The following is a 19,297-nucleotide window of genomic DNA, read 5'->3' as shown; positions in this document are numbered from 1 at the left end:
AGCTACACTACAGCCCCGCAATGTTAATTTTCCTGTAATCCACGATCAGCTCCTTTGTCTTGCTCACATTGAGGGAAAGGTTGTTGTCGTGGCACCACACTGACAGTTCTTTGACCTCCTCTCTATAGGCTGTCTCGTCATTGTCGGTGATCAGGCCCTCCACTGTTGTGTCGTCAGCAAACTTAACGATGGTGTTGGAGTCATGTTTGGCCACGCAGTCGTGGGTGAACAGGGAGTACAGGAGGGGACTAAGTACACACCCCTGAGGGGCCCCAGTGTTGAGGATCAGCGTGGCAGACGTGTTGATGCCTACCCTTACCACCTGGGGGTGGCCCGTCAGGAAGTCCAGGATCCAGTTGCAGAGGGGGTATTTAGTCCCAGGGTCTTTAGCTTAGTGATGAGCTTCGTGGGCACTATGGTGTTGAACGCTGAGCTGTAGTCAATGAACAGCATTCTCACATAGGTCTTCCTTTTGTCCAGGTAGGAAAGGGCAGTGTGGAGTGTGATTGAGATGGCATCATCTATGGCTCTGTTGGGGCGGTATGCGAATTGGAGTGGGTCAAGGATGTCCAGGAGGATACTGTTGACGTGAGCCATGAACAGCCTTTCAAAGCATTTCATGGCTACCTAGGTGAGTGCTACGGGGTGGTAATAATTTAGCCAGGTTACCTTCGCTTTCTTGGGCACAGGGACTATGGTGATCTGCTTGAAACATGTAGGTATTACAGACTCGGTCAGGGAAAGGTTGAAAATGTCAGTGAAGACACTTGCCAGTTGGTCCGCTCATGCTTTGAGTATACATCCTGGTAATACGTCTGGCCTCTTGGCTTTGTGAATGCTCACATCGGCTACCGAGAACGTTATCACACAGTCATCCAAAACAGCTAGTGCTCTCGTGCATGCTTCAGTGTTGCTTGTGTCATGATGTTGGCCTGGGGGTAGTTTTATGACAGTCATAAATACCTCTTCCCCCCTTTTTCCTCTCTCTACCCTACTGATGTTACATTTGCAAATCCCTTGGTTAACATAGAGATTCTGGGAACATCAGAAGGTGGGGGAAAATGAACTATATTCTGGTAATCCGACCAATTGAACATATGCGGTGGTAGTTAATGAACATGATGTCAGTTTGGTTGTCATCTGAGACATTCTCATCAATGATAAGATTACAAACTCTACAGTGGAAAGTCTACACATCAGAGTTATCGGATTCACATGGAATTGTCGTTCAATTTAAATGTTTGAATATGAAATTATTCGTGAAGGGATGAAATGTGATTTTAGCTTCTAAAATGTGAGATTTGGGTTTTCATAAGGTAGGGCTCTGCTCAATCAGTGGCCCGCCCCTGTGAAGGGACATGGGCTATAAAACTTTTCAAACACGCCCTCCTCTCCCTTCCTATATAAAGCCTTGACGACAATATAGCCTCCTGTTCCGAGGATGTTAGGACGATGGTCCAATGTCAGAATGGTTCAGATAATAACTACAGAACGAAGCCAACATCAGCGTGAGCTTTGGTTGCGAATGGTATGACTTTTGAACTCTTATTCACTACAGAAGTGATACCGCCTAGCCGTTGAGTTAGCAACAGCAGCTGCAAACGCAGGTTAGGAAGGAACAGACAGAGTATTCCGTCTAGCACACAACAACGTTACTACAATGTATCCAATTTACCAGCAGAGACATTCTTCAAAGGACAAAGGACTCGGTTGGGCAACACGGCCTTCCATCTACCACCAAGCTACCGAAGCACAGCTCAGAGTAAATATTTATTGCATTTTCCTTTTCCAAATGGGCGGTAATTTAGAATGCATAAGATACTGTATTTACGATAGCACAGCTTTGCCCTTTGTTCCTCAGTCTTCCCGCTCTTTCACTCAAACCCAGCCCCTTTTCTTTTGTGTAACAAGCTGTCATATCTGTTCCGCCCGCTAGGGACGTTTTCCTTTATGACGTAATTTGTAATCAAGTTTTGATTTTATTATATGTATACGTAATTCTGTGTGATTAGTTAGGTATTTAGTAAATAAATAATTAAACCCAAATGTGTATTGCTGATTCAACTTGTGAGCCAGGATACGTGCAGATAACCAAGAATTTACAACTTTCAGATGAGACTGAATTAAGATGACGATTAATATTGACTGCTATTGATGTAAGATATTACTAGGTCTTTAAGAATTTATTCGGAAGATAACAGCTCTATAAATATTCCTTTGTGGTGCCCCGACTCTCTAGTTAATTACATTTACATGATTAGCTCAATCAGGTAATATTAATTACGGAGAAATTATTTTATAGAATAGCATGTCATATCACTTAATCCGGCATAGCCAAAGACATGACACTTGCCTTCAGTGTAGGCAAGCATAAAAGGCATTTAGCTCATCTGGTAGGCTCGCATCACTGGGCGTCTGGGTTTCCCTTTGTTGCCCGTAATAGTATTCGAGCCCTGCCACATCCGACGAGCGTCAGAGCCGGTGTAGTAGGATTCAATCTTAACCCTGTATTGACACTTTGCTTGTTTGATGGTTTGTCTGAGGCCATAGCGGGATTTCTTATAAGTGTACGGATTAGTGTCCCGCTCCTTGAAAGCGGCAGCTCTAGCCTTTAGCTCGATGCGGATGTTGCCTGCAATCCATGGCTTCTGGTTAGGATATGTACGTACAGTCACTGTGGGGACGACGTCGTCGATGCACTTATTAATGAAGCCGATGAATGAGGTGATATACTCCTCAATGACATTGGATGAATCACGGAACATATTCCAGTCTGTGCTAGCAAAACAGTCCTGTAGCGTAGCATCCGTGTCATCTGACCACTTCCGTATTGAGTGGGTCACAGGTACTTCCTGCTTTAGTTCTTTCTTTCTTTTTATTTTTTTGCATTTTCCAATTAAGAACATTCAAAACAAAAGTGAAAAGATATTAGACAACGATAGGACAAAGTGGCAGTAACAGACGAGCATAAAAAAAAAAATAAAAAAAAAAATGATAATTATATATACAAACATACACTAAGAAAAATAATAATAACGAGACATTGGATCACCTGCCATAGGCTACATATTATACATTACGTGTGAAACATTATGTGAGGATTATATATAGATTCAATCAATGAGATGTGGGGGGAGATTCTCCATATAGTCAATAAAAGGTTGCCAAATTCTGTAAAATGTCTTTAACTTATTCCTCAAGCAGTAAGTGATTTTCTCCAAAGGGATACAACTATTAACTTCCGATAGCCACATTGCAACTGGCAGGGAGGAATCCAATTTCCATTTCAAGGCAATACATTTCTTGGCAATCGCTAGCAATATTTCTGTTAGCTTTATAGTATGGCTTAGTAGTTAGGAGATGGGAGCCACTCGGAAGACATCCTCCTTCTGAAGGTAGTGGAATTTAACTACGATGGGTCTGGGCAGCTCCCCATTCTTCAGTGCAGACTGTAGGCTTCTGTGCGCACGGTCAAGGGTGGGGGTGTAATCAAGGTCTGGAATTTCCTTTTGCAATTTAGCTATGGAGAGGGTATGGAGAGCTGCAATCCGCTTACGGTCTCGAGTTCCTCTCTCAGGCCAAAAATGCGACCGTTCCCCAGGCGCTGTCATAGGTCAGTGGATAGTGACTTAGCTAGCACAGTCTGTTCAGACTTAATGATCGCCGCCATTACCTTGGCTAGGTCGGGGGGGATCAGAGTCAGTGTCCAGTGAGCCCGAGGCTTCAGTAGAGGCCTGCTCTTTTGTGACTCGTGGCCGTGGTTGTTTCGACATTTCACAATGAAAAGGCCAAAAATGTCAGAAAAAATTGCCAAATTAGTCAATTGGGTTTGATTCCAAATTAAATGTTACAAAATTAACATGGGAGGGGAGATGTTGGTCAAGTATTAATAGTAAATTGTTCACCCTGGACAGGAGCACTGAGAAAACGCATCTTCACATGTTGCTGCTCACCAGCACCGCTTCCCATTTATGCTTTTTGAGTTCATATTTTCATATAAAATCCATGAAATATAAACAGGTTAACAGGTTTAAATGGAATTGTTGTGGGGAAAAGCAAAGTTGTTTTAAGATCTCTAGATCATTTAATTGAGACAAAAAAAAATAGTTTTTCTGTAAACACCAGGTTTGGCTGATTGCACTTTTAAGACAGTCCCTTAGCTGCCCATGCATAATATTCTCCCATTGAAACCAATATAAAGTCACTTTTTGAAAATGGAACAGAGAAGGGAAAAAAGGCTGTACCTTGCTCTCTAGCATCATCTGATTCTAGATATATCACCCTAATCATCCTAGGACCTTCTGTCAAAGAGGTATTGATTAGCAAACTCCAAATATCAAACCAATATCCAAACTGAAAACAAATTTACCGTGGTATGTTGGACTAGAACACCAATTAATAAAGATTGCTTCCTTGCCCCTCCCCTGCTTAATCTGAGTCTGCAGAAGTGATAAGACTTCATGGAAGCAATGTTAATGCTTCTACACCTGCATTGTTTGCTGTTTGGAGTTTTAGGCTGGGTTTCGGTACAGCACTTTGTGACATCAGCTGATGTAAGAAGGGCTTAATAAATACATTTGATTTGATGGAAGTAGGGATGGGACTATATAGAATTTTCTGTCAATAAATCAGAACCAAATGTACTGTCAGCAAATATGCAACGGAATGAGTTGGACCTCCCAAAGATTGCTTAAGGCAGCCAGTCTAGTCTCTTCACAGCTGCTTTGAAGAGACTACAGAAAGTCTAGCTCAGAATTTCTCAACCTCTGGTCCGTGGACCAGCACTGGTTCCTGTGATGATGTTGGGATTGTCCAGCAAGGCCAGATTCTTATAGTGGTACTGATGCCCCCAATGGCACGTGCAAATTCTTAGAGAGCTAAGGTAATGATTAAACTAACAGGCTGCCTCTGATATCTCAAGTGATTAAAAGAACTGGCAATTGTCCATGGTGACACCCAAAGTTACGTCAGTGAGGTAGGTATCAGGAAGAAGCTTCTGTAGAAGTGTCAGGTTATTATACACTAGAACTTGGTCATTATTTTTAAAACTTTGCCATATTTATAGTAAAGTTCAATCACGTAGCATGTTCACCTCATACAGTACAGGGTGTTTTGATATTTTGCAATTAAGGTTTTCAAAAGTGAAATAAAATAAAAGTTAAGGAATTAACATTTAAATAAAAAATGCGTCTTCAAATAAGTCTTGTACATGAACAAATGACTGTTGAAAAGTGAAATGATGTGTTCCTTCCCCCTCCCCTGGTTAATAAGAATCTGCATAAGTGATAAGACTTCACGGAAGCAGGGATGGACTATATATAATTTTCTAGAAATGAATCAGAACTAAATGTACTGTCAGCAAATATGCAACGGAATGAGTTGGACCTCCCAAAGATTGCTTAAGGCAGCCAGTCCGGGTGCTTTGCTCTTCCAGTGTCACCACTTTGTCGAAGTAAGTATTTGCACCTCCTTCCAAGCTATTCAGACAGGTGTCATGTTTCACCAAGTCGTCTTTAACAGAGTCCATCTTTGTGTTGACCTCGGTGGCGAGAATGGCTATTTGTGCGGATAGGTCAGTGGATAGTGACTCCACCTTAGCCAGCACAGTCTGTTCAGACTTAATGATTGCCGCCATTACCTTGGCTAGGTCGGGGGGATCAGAGTCAGTGTCCGGTGAGCCCGAGGCTTCAGTAGAGGCCTGATCTTTTGTAACTCGTGGCCGTGGTTGTTTCGACATTTCACAATGAAAAGGACAAAAATGTCAAAAAATATTGCCAAATTAGTAAATTGGATTTGATTCCAAATTAAATATTACAAAATTAACACGGTAGGGGAGATGTTGGTCAAGTATTAATAGTAAATTGTTCGCCCTGGACAGGAGCACCAAGAAAACGCACCTTCACATGTTGCTGCTTACCAGCGCCACTTCCCATTTATGCTTTTTGAGTTCATATTTTCATATAAAATCCATGAAATATAAACAGGTTAACATGTTTAAATGGAATTGTTGTGGGGAAAAACATAAAGTTGTTTTAAGATCTCTAGATCGATTAATTGAGACAAAAAAAAGAAGAAGTTTTTCTGTAAACACCAGGTTTGGCTGATTGCACTTTTAAGACAGTCCCTTAGCTGCCCATGCATAATATTCTCCCATTGAAACCAATATAAAGTCACTTTTTGAAAACGGAACAGAGAAGGAAAAAAAGGCTGTACCTTGCTCTCTAGCATCATCTTATTCTAGATATATCACCCTAATCATCCTAGGACCTTCTGTCGAAGAGGTATTGATTAGCAAACTCCAAATATCAAACCAATATCCAAACTGAAAACAAATTTACCGTGGTATGTTGGACTAGAACACCAATTAATAAATATTGCCTCCTTGCCCCTCCCCTGCTTAATCTGAGTCTGCAGAAGTGATAAGACTTCATGGAAGCAATGTTAATGCTTCTACACCTGCATTGTTTGCTGTTTGGAGTTTTAGGCTGGGTTTCGGTACAGCACTTTGTGACATCAGCTGATGTAAGAAGGGCTTAATAAATACATTTGATTTGATGGAAGCAGGGATGGGACTATATAGAATTTTCTGTCAATAAATCAGAACCAAATGTACTGTCAGCAAATATGCAACGGAATGAGTTGGACCTCCCAAAGATTGCTTAAGACAGCCAGTCTAGTCTCTTCACAGCTGCTTTGAAGAGACTACAGAAAGTCTAGCTCAGATTTTCTCAACCTCTGGTCCGTGGACCAGCACTGGTTCCTGTGATGATGTTGGGATTGTCCAGCAAGGCCAGATTCTTCTAGTGGTACTGATGCCCCGAATGGCACGTGCGAATTGTTAGAGAGCTAAGGTAATGATTAAACTAACAGGCTGCCTCTGATATCTCAAGTGATTAAAAGAACTGGCAATTGTCCATGGTGACACCCAAAGTTACGTCAGTGAGGTAGGTATCAGGAAGAAGCTTCTGTAGAAGTGTCAGGTTATTATACACTAGAACTTGGTCATAATTTTTTATAACTTTTCCATATTTGTAGCAAAGTCCAATCACAAACCTCATACAGTACAGGGTGTTTTGATATTGTGCAATTAAGGTTTTCAAGAGTAAAATAAAATAAAAGTTAATGAATTAACATTTAAATAAAAAAATGTATCTTCACACACGTCTTGTAAATGAACAAATGACTGTTGAAAAGTGAAATGATGTGTTCCTTCCCCATCCCCTGGTTAATAAGAATCTGCATAAGTGATAAGACTTCACGGAAGCAGGGATGGACTATATATAATTTTCTGGAAATTAATCAGAACTAAATGTACTGTCAGCAAATATGCAACGGAATGAGTTGGACCTCCCAAAGATTGCTTAAGGCAGCCAGTGCTCTTCCAGTGTCACCACTTTGTCGAAGTAAGTATTTGCACCTCCTTCCAAGCTATTCAGACAGGTGTCATGTTTCACCAAGTCGTCTTTAACAGAGTCCATCGTTGTGTTGACCTCGGTGGCGAGAATGGCTATTTGTGCGGATAGGTCAGTGGATAGTGACTCCACCTTAGCCAGCACAGTCTGTTCAGACTTAATGATCGTCGCCATTACCTTGGCTAGGTCGGGGGGATCAGTCAGTGTCCGGTGAGCCCGAGGCTTCAGTAGAGGTCTGCTCTTTTGTGACTCACATATTACCTCAACTAACCGGTGCCCCCGCACATTGACTCCGTAAAGGTACCCAGCTGTATATAGTCTCGCTATTGTTATTTTACTGCTGCTCTTTAATTACTTGATACTTTTATTTCTTATCCCTATTTTTTTTTAACGGCATTGTTGGTTAGGGGCTTGTAAGTAAACATTTTACTGTTGTATTCAGCGCATGTGACTAATACAATTTCATTTAATATTCACTAGAACTAAGTCATGATTTTATATGACCCTGGGTAGCCTATATAACAACTTCCTCTCAATAGATATGCAGCAACCCTTATAGTACTTAACGAACAGTGAATAGATTTAGGATTTTTTTTTTTATGTACAGACCATCTCTATATTTATGGGTGTTGGTGACAGGCAACATTAGGATTTGTGTAGGCTACTGCTTTCATTCACATGTAAGTATTGCACTTTACCCTATGTTATGCTCAATTTTCAATCCTCTGCCTATCAGAAAAATAGCATTATTATGATGTTGAAATGCACTTTTAATAAAGTTCGATTTGATTAGTTGGTCAGGCATATCACAGTAAATGTAGTATATTTTAGTACATTTTCAAACTGAAAGGATTAGGTCTACTGCTGTAGGTGTGTATATTTTAGTACATTTTCAAACTGAAATGATTAGGTCTACTGCTGTAGGTGTGTATATTTTAGTACATTTTCAAACTGAAATGATTAGGTCTACTGCTGTAGGTGTGTATATTTTAGTACATTTTCAAACTGAAACGATTAGGTCTACTGCTGTAGGTGTGTATATTTTAGTACATTTTCAAACTGAAATGATTAGGTCTACTGCTGTAGGTGTGTATATTTTAGTACATTTTCAAACTGAAATGATTAGGTCTACTGCTGTAGGTGTGTATATTTTAGTACATTTTCAAACTGAAACGATTAGGTCTACTGCTGTGGGTGTGTATATTTTAGCGTCTTTCTCATTGTGATTATGGTTGCAGGCTACAGGTGTGTTTGTGATAGATAGTCGTAGACATGGAGAAGCAGACTGTGGACTTTGCCAGGGACGCTTTTCTCACAGGGAGGTCCCAGCCCCTGAAGTTCAGAGTTCAACAGTTAAAGTCCCTTCAGAGGCTGATCACAGAAAGACAAGGAGAGATTGCCATAGCGCTCAAGCAGGATCTCAACAGGGTGAGTTTGAAAGTCATTGATTTTTTGTTGTTGTTGATAAATAGACATACACTGAGTGTACAAAACATTAAGAACACCTTCCTAATATTGAATTGCAAGGTGTCAAAAGCATTCCATAGGGATGCTGGCCCATGTTGACTCCAATGCTTCCTACAGTTGTGCCAAGTTGGCTCAATGTCCTTTGGGTGGTGGACCATTCTTCATACACACGGGAAACTGTTGAGTGTGAAAAACCCAGCAGCGTTGCAGTACTTGACCAAAACGGTGTGCTTGGCACCTACTACCATAACCCGTTCAATGGCACTTAATGATTTTGTTTTGCCCATTCACCCTCGGAATGGCACACATATACAACCCGTGTCTCAATTGTCTCAAGGCTTAAAAAATCCTTCTTTAACCTGTCTCCATTTCCTATACACTGATTGAAGTGAATTTAACAAGTGGCATCAATAAGGGATCATAGCTTTCACCTGGTCAGTCTATGTCATGGAAAGAGCAGGTATTCTTAATGTTTTGTACACTCAAATGTATCAACAAAGGGCATATACATATACACCAAGCTTTTTAGACGTAATAAAGCCTTCATAAATCGTAATGCATTTATAAGACCTATATAGATGCTTCACAAATTATAAAAGTAACCAAGTGAATGTCTGAGTTTTCATAACTTTGAGGGAGAAAAGAGGGAGATACCCCTTACCATATTAGTAAAGTCCAACCACCTACCACATTTGAATGACTAATCCAGTATGTTTAGGCACAGAGTGTGTTGATAAGTAAATAATAACGATCCATTTAGCCTCGATACAGACAGACATCACTGCCCTGTCGTTTTACAGAGCCAGTATGACACAGCCCTCTCCGAGCTGATTGGCCTGGAGAATGAGATCAGCCTGGCGGTGGGGAAGCTGTCTCAGTGGGCTGCCCCTCGCCATGTGGAGAAGAACATCATGACCTTAACAGACCAGGTGTACATCCTGCCTGAACCCCTGGGAGTGGTGCTCATCATCGGGGCATGGAACTACCCCTGGGCCCTCACTCATTGCAGCTGGTATATACCCCAGGCCCTAGTTGAATTAAATTCCTTCAAATGTTCCCACCACAAGGGGAGCAGAGGGGTATACTACAAAGCAGGATCAATGAGTCACCTATGAGCCACCTAACGTTGATAAACAACCAGATATAACCACTTATTTGCTGGCTCATTATTAAAGATAACACATCTAAGTTTTTTGGTTGTTGAGTGAACTAGACCATGTCCATTTCAAGCTTATCTTTAAAAATAAAAGGTTATATACCAATATTTAATCAAGTTACCTGGCTAACTCATTGATCCTGTAATGGATGCATATTTAGTTGTCTAACTTTATCTCAGCAACCCTCTCACACACTGTTTATTCTTCCTCTACAGGGAATGCAGCAGTGGTGAAACCCTCTGAGTTGAGTGAGCACTCAGCCAGTCTCCTCAAAGCACTGCTCCCTCAATATCTGGACAAGGTCTTACATTTTGCTAACCTTGTATCAGTAATAAAATAAAACATCTAAATGTGTGGTTTTGGGGTAAACTATCACTATAATGTTGGGTTATTTTCCCTGACAGGAGTTATATCCTGTGGTGACAGGTGGAGTTCCAGAGACCCAGGAGTTGCTGAGGCAGCGTTTTGACCACATCTTCTACACTGGGAACAGCACAGTGGGGAAAGTGGTGATGGAGGCCGCAGCCAAACACCTGACCCCTGTCACCCTGGAGCTGGGGGGCAAGAGCCCCTGTTACATCGACAAGGACTGTGACCTCATCGTGGCCTGCCGGTAACAGCTATTTGCACCGTTGCTCAGCAACCCATTTTATCCATAGTCACATGGCTCATATAGAGATGTCTTGATACGTCATGTGTTTGTTTTTATAGCCGAATCACATGGGGAAAGTTTTTCAACGTTGGGCAGACGTGCATTGCCCCTGACTACATCCTGTGTGAGCCCAGCATTCAGAACAAAGTGGTGGAGGGCATCCGGAATACACTACAGGTCTGTTCCAGATCTGTCTTCCCACAGCAGAGTAGTCTATTACCATGGACAATATATCAGGGTTCTATATCTGTCTATTACACTGTATGGTTTGAGACAGCATCTAATCCTCGTTTTAGACAGCATCTAATCCTAAATTTAGACAGCATCTAATCCTCGTTTTAGACAGCATATAATCCTCGTTTTAGACAGCATCTAATCTTTGTTTTAGACAGCATCTAATCCTCGTTTTAGACAGCATCTAATCCTCGTTTTAGACAGCATCTAATCCTCGTCTTTTGTTAATTCCAGGAGTTCTACGGCCCGGACCCCAAATCTTCCCCAGACTACGGTCGCATCATCAACCTGCGCCACTTTAGTCGAGTGATGGGTCTGCTGGAGGGATGCAGTGTGACACTAGGGGGAGAGAGTGACCCATCACAGTGTTATATTGGTAGGGAGAATCCTTATGGGGGAGATGATTGGCTGGACTCTTGCCAAGCTTTTTTATTTATGCAATGGGTATACAAATCCATATTGAATCAATTCTGGGATGAACTTTTGTCAGTGCTGTGATGTGCCGATGTAACTGACTGTACCGTCCCTGTGAATCTGTCAATAACAATGACCTTCCCCCCCCCCCCCCATCTGATCCTCCAGCTCCCACCGTGGTAACGGACGTGTCTCCTCACACCAGACTTATGCAGGAGGAGATCTTCGGACCTCTGTTGCCCATAGTGACTGTTGGTGATGTGGGTGATGCAATTCGCTTCATCAACGGGAAAGAGAAGCCCTTAGCGCTGTATGTTTTTTCCTCTGACAAGAAGGTAAGCTACTACCGTTGAAACAATAGGACTCCATATTAGGAGAGTGTAGAGGATCACGCAGACTATATTATTCTTCTTTCTCTTTTTGCCAATGAGGTGATAAAGCGAATGATTGCTGAGACCAGCAGCGGCGGGGTGGTAGTCAATGATGTCATAATGCACTACGTGCTCAACTCCCTTCCTTTTGGCGGCGTAGGTAAGACCGATAACCAACAAGTATTTTAATAGTTTTGGCTAACACATTGGTGAATTTTCCTAGTCTAATATCCTATCTTATCTAATGACCTCACTTGCTGCTCTCTGAACTCTGACCCCGTACAGGTCAAAGTGGAATGGGCAGGTACCACGGGAAACACACCTTCGACCAGCTCAGCCACCACCGGGCGTGCCTGATCAAGTCCTTGGGCATGGAATGCATTAACATGGCCAGGTACCCACCCCAGGACCGCTCACGGGCACGCAGGGCCAGACAGGCCATGAGGAGCTCCCTGTGTGACCAATCCAAATCCACCTTCGTGTGGGCAGTTTTGGCCACCATCTTAGCCTGTGGTCTCCTTGTCGCCCTGATTGTAATTGTAGTCATGGGTGCCAGGTAGCCCAGGTTCTCACTACTGCAACTCATCAACTGGAAATTGTTTTTTGCATCAAATGCACTTCTTGAAGTTGCTATATTGTAATGTATCATCATCAATGTATTATGTCGATAATTCTGTAATCTTACTATGAGAGGGTTTACTATCTATAGATCAACCATGATCATCTATTTTATGACCTGATGTTTCCTTTTCTGTGGTTAAAAAGTAAACAAAACATACCCCTCAGGAGCCAGAGATGAAAAACAAATCTTTACTTTCCATTACGTCATTAGCACAGATTTACAAAAAGATGTTAAATTATATGCACATGCCATGGATACACACAATATTTGAAATGTTGTTTTGAAAAGAAACAAAAACTTTTCAGTAACGTTATTGCTTTGTACCTTTTGTCGTTAATGATAACATAAATAACTTCAATACTAGTCTATTGACATGGCTTTGATTTGTTCAGATGAAGTCCTAGGAAATGTAACATCCAAATGTTCCTAGTAACTTCATAATCTAGTAAACTGGCCCTGTCTGGCCCTAGCGCATTAACACATTTATTAATTTAAAGAGCAATTGCTTGCAGATGAGCAGCCTTGTAGGACAGCCTTTAGGCCAAAAGGCTGTTCATTTCCAGTGTCTGGACTGGAGGAGGAATGAGTTTCTACATAGAATACCTGAGGGTTAGGGCTCTGACCTTGTCAGGCACTGCAGCCCAGGGAGCTTCCAGCGGTTTCCATTGTGTATGCGCAGGTCCAGCCACTCTTGCTGTGCCACGGCCAGGTAGGACTCCTGCGGGGTGGAGGCCAGCAGCTCAGGGCTCATAGAGCCCTCTGCCTGGGCCAGGGCCTGTTGACATGCAGACTGGAGGTCCATGTTCTCAAAATTATTCAGACTGCTAGACGATTGGTCCACCATATTGGCACTACTTGGACCTGACGGGTAGAAATCACAAGATTGTCAACAGGAGAAACAGGCCAAATACATTGCTGTAAAGTGTTGCGGTACGTCTGACTTGCCTGTGTGGCTTACTTTTATAATTCCACTATAGTGGGATTCAACAAAAAATCATGTTATCAATGATGAAGGCACCCCCCCTGGTGGACACTTACAGCAGCGTCTGAAGGGCTCCCAGCCCCGCGAAGGCATGTAGGGCTTGGCCATGGGCTGCTGCAGCAGGCACACGATGGCGTTGTCCACCTGGTGGAAGACCCGGAGGGAGAGCAGCCTCTGGTGGATCTCCTCTGACAGGCTGTATTCCTCAGAGCGTATCAGGTTTCGGATCAAGTCAAAGTCTTGCTTCAGCTGTAGAGCCCCCTGGATACTGCAGAGAGAGAGAGAGAGAGGAACAGAAAGGTTGGTGAATGGGTGTGTCTACCACTCCCCTTACTAGTGTCATGTTAGGAAATAACAGTAATGATAATCAGTATAATCACAGAAATAGAATCACTAGTATGGGCTTCCCAAGTCAGAGATTCTATGCCCATTGTAGTAATTGTATTTCTATGGTATTCAGCACGGTTGTATTTGCTAATCTAGAATCAGGGAATACTGTACACATACCTGAACTTGATCTTCTGCTTGAGGATGTGCTCCATCCAGGCCTCCATGAAGGCTGTCATGGCCTCTGTCAGGGCGGGGATCCGAGCCTCCTCAGGCAGGGGCTGCACCCCCTCCAGTACCTGTCCTATTACACTCTGAGCTGCAGTAGTAGCGTAATCACTAGGGCTGCTGGGGAACTCTACAGATACAATAAGATGAAGGAAAAAACAAGCATCAATTATATTGGCTCCATACACAAAGTACAACAGAAAAAAACTCAAATAGTGGACATGTTTCTTATGTTTAGAATATAGGATATTTCAGTTCCATCAGTCTGTAATTTACCTGTTTTATAGTTCACTCTCCAGTGCTTTGCTGAGGGCATGGTCTGCAAAAAGATCTCCTCAGACATCCTCTTACAGTCCTTGGAGAAGATTCTGAGCACCAGTTCAGAGAATACCTTCAACAATGCAGACATAATAGAACTGAGTTTATTTGAGTAATAAACTCAAATCGGTTATAAGAGATGACAGGTGGAACATTGGTCTAGAAATTGACAGATCAACCATTATATTGTCCCTCACCTGTAGATCTGTGACACTCTGAGTAAGCTGTGCAGCCAGCAGCTTGAGGAGATGATTTTCATTCACACTCAGGGCCTCCACATGCTGCAGTAGCCTCACCACTGATGCTCTCAGAACCTTAAAGCACAGAACACACTTATGTAAGTGCATCCCTCAATGTCAACATAGGATTGCTCACTAAAGACAAGAAGAAAGATGGAGACCACCTGAAGCAAGGCCAACATACATTCAATAGGGAAATAGAAGATGTGTCCCCCAAATGTCACCGTATTCCCTATATAGTGCACTGCTTTAGACCAGAGCTCTAGTTCAAAGTAGTGCACTATATAGGAAGAATGTCAGAGTGAATCCTCACCTTGAGGTCTCCTAGGGTGACAAGCAGGAACTTGTTGAGGGACCAGGAGGAAAGGAACTGGTAGGCCTTTCTCATGACCCAGAAGGTAGAGGATCGGACGGATGCCACCACTCTGCTCAGCGATCCTATGTGAAGGGACCTCATAGTCCGAGCATTACTGTCACCTGATGAAGGATGAAAAGCAAGATGACTACCGTGTGGCCTGGTAGAATGTTTAAGAGGTAGAGAAGGAGAATGACCTAGGGATATTTGGAGGTGATTTCCAGATTAATAAGCAGTTTAAATCATATGGATATGGGGGTTACCTTGGACCAGGTGGGCTGATATAGGGGTTACCTTGGACCAGGTGGGCTGATATAGGGGTTACCTTGGACCAGGTGGGCTGATATAGGGGGTACCTTGGACCAGGTGGGCTGATATAGGGGGTACCTTGGACCAGGTGGGCTGATATAGGGGTTACCTTGGACCAGGTGGGCTGATATAGGGGGTACCTTGGACCAGGTGGGCTGATATAGGGGTTACCTTGGACCAGGTGGGCTGATATAGGGGGTACCTTGGACCAGGTGGGCTGATATAGGGGGTACCTTGGACCAGGTGGGCTGATATAGGGGGTACCTTGGACCAGGTGGGCTGATATAGGGGGTACCTTGGACCAGGTGGGCTGATATAGGGGTTACCTTGGACCAGGTGGGCTGATATAGGGGGTACCTTGGACCAGGTGGGCTGATATAGGGGTTACCTTGGACCAGGTGGGCTGATATAGGGAGTACCTTGGACCAGGTGGGCTGATATAGGGGGTACCTTGGACCAGGTGGGCTGATATAGGGGTTACCTTGGACCAGGTGGGCTGATATAGGGGTTACCTTGGACCAGGTGGGCTGATATAGGGGTTACCTTGGACCAGGTGGGCTGATATAGGGGTTACCTTGGACCAGGTGGGCTGATATAGGGGTTACCTTGGACCAGGTGGGCTGATATAGGGGTTACCTTGGACCAGGTGGGCTGATATAGGGGTTACCTTGGACCAGGTGGGCTGATATAGGGGTTACCTTGGACCAGGTGGGCTGATATAGGGGTTACCTTGGACCAGGTGGGCTGATATAGGGGTTACCTTGGACCAGGTGGGCTGAAGTTTGAAGCCACTGCAGCACTGTGAGGAGTGGAGGGGACAGCTGCAGGAGTCTCTCCATGGTACATGTCATCACCATGCAGTTCTCGCGCTCAACTCCTGGAAGACATTTATCTTTCAGTCCTGAGCCCAGTGACGCACACATCACTGCAAGAGAGAAAGAAACACACACACAAAGATTAGAGGCAATACCTTAACAGAAACCAAAAACATTGTGTTGTTATATTACTATAACTACATGATGCAGATGGATGTCAAATTACAGTGTATTAAGGATGTTTTAAACACAGAAACTGACCCTCATCCCAGTGCCTAAAAGCAGTGTTGGACAGGAGCTGTAAGATGAAGTCATCAACCACTCCTCTACACTCCTCAGGGACGAGCTCTGCAAGGCATTCAACTATTATTTATTGAAAGTGTCACAGTCACACATCAACTGATTAAAAACAGGCAGCATTTGTTACCTCCTCTACAGCCATGGTTGAGCCACATCACAAGCTGGAAAACCATCTGGTCGTTCCACTGGTTAACACTGCCCAAAGGGTCTCTCTTTGGTGGCTGGTGGAAGCGCTGAATGACGGCTTTGCCAAACTCCCTCCACAGCATTGTCCTGTAATGACCAAAGAGCTCCACACAGGCCCAAGACTGGACTGACTTGGGTCTCTTTATCTCCTGCCTGGCCTCATCTGTGGGTGAAGACTCTCCCTCAAAGCACCTGGGAGAATGTTCTGGGGTGTTGGTACACTCCGGCCTGGGTCTGTTGGGGATGTGTGGAGCCATCAGGTCTGTGGAGGACACCAGGGCCTGGAAGAGAATCTCTAGAGACTTTCGGTCCTGACGGATAAAGGCTATAAAGGGGAGATCAGAGGACCAGGAACAGGGTTTTCCCAACCTGGATTCATCTGAAGAGGGACCAGGGAGGTTCTCCAGTGTGAGCCCATCAGGACTGGGCTCTGAGGGGTGTAGAGGGGAAAGCAGCGGGAATAACAGTTCTAATTTCTCCCACGTAGGGGCTGGGGCTCCAGTGTGCAGGGCCTGGGAGTGGAGGAAGCTCTGTTGGGAAGCCCATTGGTACAGCTGCTCTGCCGCGATCTGCCCCCTGTGCTCTGCCAGTATCCTCATCAGTTCAACCACTGGGAACGGTGCAGGAAGGCTATCCCTCCGGGTGGGCTGCCTACTAGACAGCCCAGGCCAGTCAGACAGCTGCAGGGTCTGAGTTCTCCACCGCGAGCCTCTATACTGGACTCTCTGCTCCTCCAGTACCTGGTTAAAGACCTCTGCCCCAGCCAGCAGGTCTTCTAAGGCATCTCTAGGCACCCTGGCCAGCTGAGCTGATGCCAGAGCGGAGAGGGCTGTATAGATACAACGTTCCATCAGAACCAGGGCCTGCAGTCCCAGCACTCTCAGTGTCCGCCGCATGACAGCAAGGGTCTCTGTCCTCTGGAACAGAACAGTTCTCAGCCAGATGTCAGACTGGGCTTTGGCACATAGAGCATCCCAATGGCTCACATGGATACGTAGTTCCTGGCAGAGGCCTCCCATCCCAAAGCTCCAGGCAGAGTTTGGTCGCTCCAAGACTCGACTCCTGTCCATCAACAAACCTAGCTCCCGCTCCAGCAGGCTAGTCAGTTTGTCAACGTACACAGTGGTGACTCTGGTGCGCCGGGCATACTCATGGAGGAAAAGGAGCTGAGCCCGCTGTTCCAGTAGGTACTGCAGCTGCCCATAGTGATGGCTGAGGGTAGCGGCTGGAGGGTGGTGGTAGAAACTGCCCTCTGTAGCGAGGCCCCTGACGCAACTCTGCAGCTGGCCTGTCCGTGGCCCCCGCAACACTTGGCACTGTGGACTGAGACCCAGCATGCCCTGGTCTAGCCGCTGCAGCCTGCTAGACGACTGAGAGGTGAGGTTCTGGCACGCTACAAAGGTATCCCGGTTCTCAAATTCCCACATATCATCACTTTTCTGCCTCAGTAGCCACCTCAGGCTGGGGTTGAAGCGAGTCCTCAGCAGGGCCTCCGCCTTCTGCAGAGACTTGGTGAAGGGGCAACTCTGGGACCAAGAAGCTGAAGATGACAGGAGTATAGTGCTACTGTAATGCCACACAAACAGCATTGTCCTCTTATCAATTTGTTTCTATTTACATAGCTCAGGTGTTAACTATCAAAACAGTAACAAAGGAGGTGTTGCCCATACCATCAAGCTTGTCCTTTGAAAGAAAGTCATCATCTGACAAAGCATTTAGTCTCTTCTGAAATAAGATGGTTCAGAGAATGGTCAATAATAAAACCATAACTTAATGTTTTTTACATTGACTTAAGCATACCACAAAATATTTCATTGAGAATGTTAGTCACTTACCTGTTCATCTTCAGAAGAAAAGGGTTCTGGGTTCTCATTCACAGGGGATGTCTCGGTTTTATCTGGATGAAGACAAAGAGTAGTATCAAACCACGCAACAGTGTTCCTATTCTGAAACAGAACACGAAGTAACAATAAACTACGTATTCACAATCACAATGTCAGTGTAGACGTTAGGGAACAGAGAAGGTTACCTCCTGCCTTGTCCAAACCTCCCTGCCCCTCTATTTCCAGAGCGGTCCCATTCTGGGTCACCTGGTAGGTGCATAAAATCTGAGCCATATCAAAACAGGACGCAGCATTCAGGGGTCTTTCCCAAAATGGCTCACATTGCTGTTGGAAACAACGTTATTAATTAAATGCCCTCATAGTCAGAATAAATGAACACATTTCCAGGAAACAGCACTGAGCTTTAACGTTACTCAAGGTAACATGATCACCCTCTTTACATTTCGTATTCAGGTTACGTCTAGCTCTTAAACTTTAGCGAGGTCAAGCTCGCCTGCTGATGTTTTCTGATAGTATTCCTTGACAAGCTGTCGCCACCACACTCCCTAACATGGTAGCTACGCGTTGGCCATCTGAAAAGTATAGGGTACTTACTGCCATAATAAAACGGCAATAACACAATACCTGTGAAATCAGTATCCGACGTAAAGGCCCAGTAAGAGAACCCCATTTAGCTGGCTAGTAAGTCTATGCTTCCTCTTCTTGACACCTAGCGTTGGCAAGTTCATTTGTCAACATTGCTTTTTACTCCACGTTGCTTGCCACTCTTGCTAGCAAATATTTTCTAGTTAGCAAGCGATGGCCAAATTGAAGAAATTAGCATCCATTGTTGCTAACTACCGTTAAAGGTAATAAAACAAACATCACATTTGTACTTGAATACTTCCGTGTTTCACATCACCACTTGCTGTGAGGATTACAGCAGTCAACTGTTAGCAATTTAGCCAATCCTATTTTGAGTTTTAATCCTAGTGCTCACGAAAGTAGCGGGTTTGGTCCACGAATAGCATTGCTAGCTCAAAGCTAGCTAACCATCATGAGATACAAACAGCCAATGAAAAGAGA

The 19,297-nt window shown here is 44.1% G+C and overlaps 2 protein-coding genes across 3 annotated transcripts; one reads left to right on the top strand and one right to left on the bottom strand.

Moving 5' to 3' along the window:
- Positions 1 to 8,673: 8,673 nt before the first annotated feature.
- LOC110504740 (aldehyde dehydrogenase, dimeric NADP-preferring) lies at positions 8,674 to 12,692 on the top strand. Its single transcript, XM_090220359.1, has 9 exons — positions 8,674 to 8,840; positions 9,680 to 9,884; positions 10,216 to 10,337; positions 10,441 to 10,649; positions 10,748 to 10,865; positions 11,157 to 11,298; positions 11,505 to 11,671; positions 11,768 to 11,867; positions 11,993 to 12,692. Exons 1-9 carry the CDS (start codon positions 8,685 to 8,687, stop codon positions 12,265 to 12,267), a joined length of 1,494 nt encoding a protein of 497 aa, XP_090076485.1. The 5' UTR covers positions 8,674 to 8,684; the 3' UTR covers positions 12,268 to 12,692.
- On the bottom strand, positions 12,504 to 19,291 carry ccdc142 (coiled-coil domain containing 142). Of its 2 annotated transcripts, XM_036970552.2 has the most exons (13): positions 18,857 to 19,291; positions 18,418 to 18,556; positions 18,224 to 18,285; positions 18,059 to 18,113; positions 16,330 to 17,928; positions 16,164 to 16,250; positions 15,848 to 16,012; positions 14,737 to 14,900; positions 14,382 to 14,498; positions 14,143 to 14,257; positions 13,819 to 13,996; positions 13,368 to 13,579; positions 12,504 to 13,190 (listed from the first exon to the last, which is right to left on the bottom strand). In XM_036970552.2, the coding sequence occupies exons 2-13, from the start codon at positions 18,503 to 18,505 to the stop codon at positions 12,940 to 12,942; spliced, it is 3,093 nt and encodes a 1,030-aa protein (XP_036826447.1). In that variant the 5' UTR covers positions 18,506 to 18,556; positions 18,857 to 19,291; the 3' UTR covers positions 12,504 to 12,939. The 2 variants fall into 2 exon arrangements, with proteins under 2 accessions (XP_036826447.1, XP_090076484.1); XM_090220358.1 differs by lacking the exon at positions 18,857 to 19,291 and having other exon boundaries at positions 18,418 to 18,738.
- Between the last annotated feature and the right edge of the window lie 6 nt (positions 19,292 to 19,297).

The sequence above is a fragment of the Oncorhynchus mykiss genome, chromosome 25 (assembly GCF_057628025.1).
Source record: "Oncorhynchus mykiss isolate SJ-2025 chromosome 25, ASM5762802v1, whole genome shotgun sequence".
Taxonomy (NCBI): domain Eukaryota; kingdom Metazoa; phylum Chordata; class Actinopteri; order Salmoniformes; family Salmonidae; genus Oncorhynchus; species Oncorhynchus mykiss.
The sequence above is the reverse complement of the archived record's forward strand: the minus strand, read 5'-3'. Positions and strand labels throughout refer to the sequence as shown.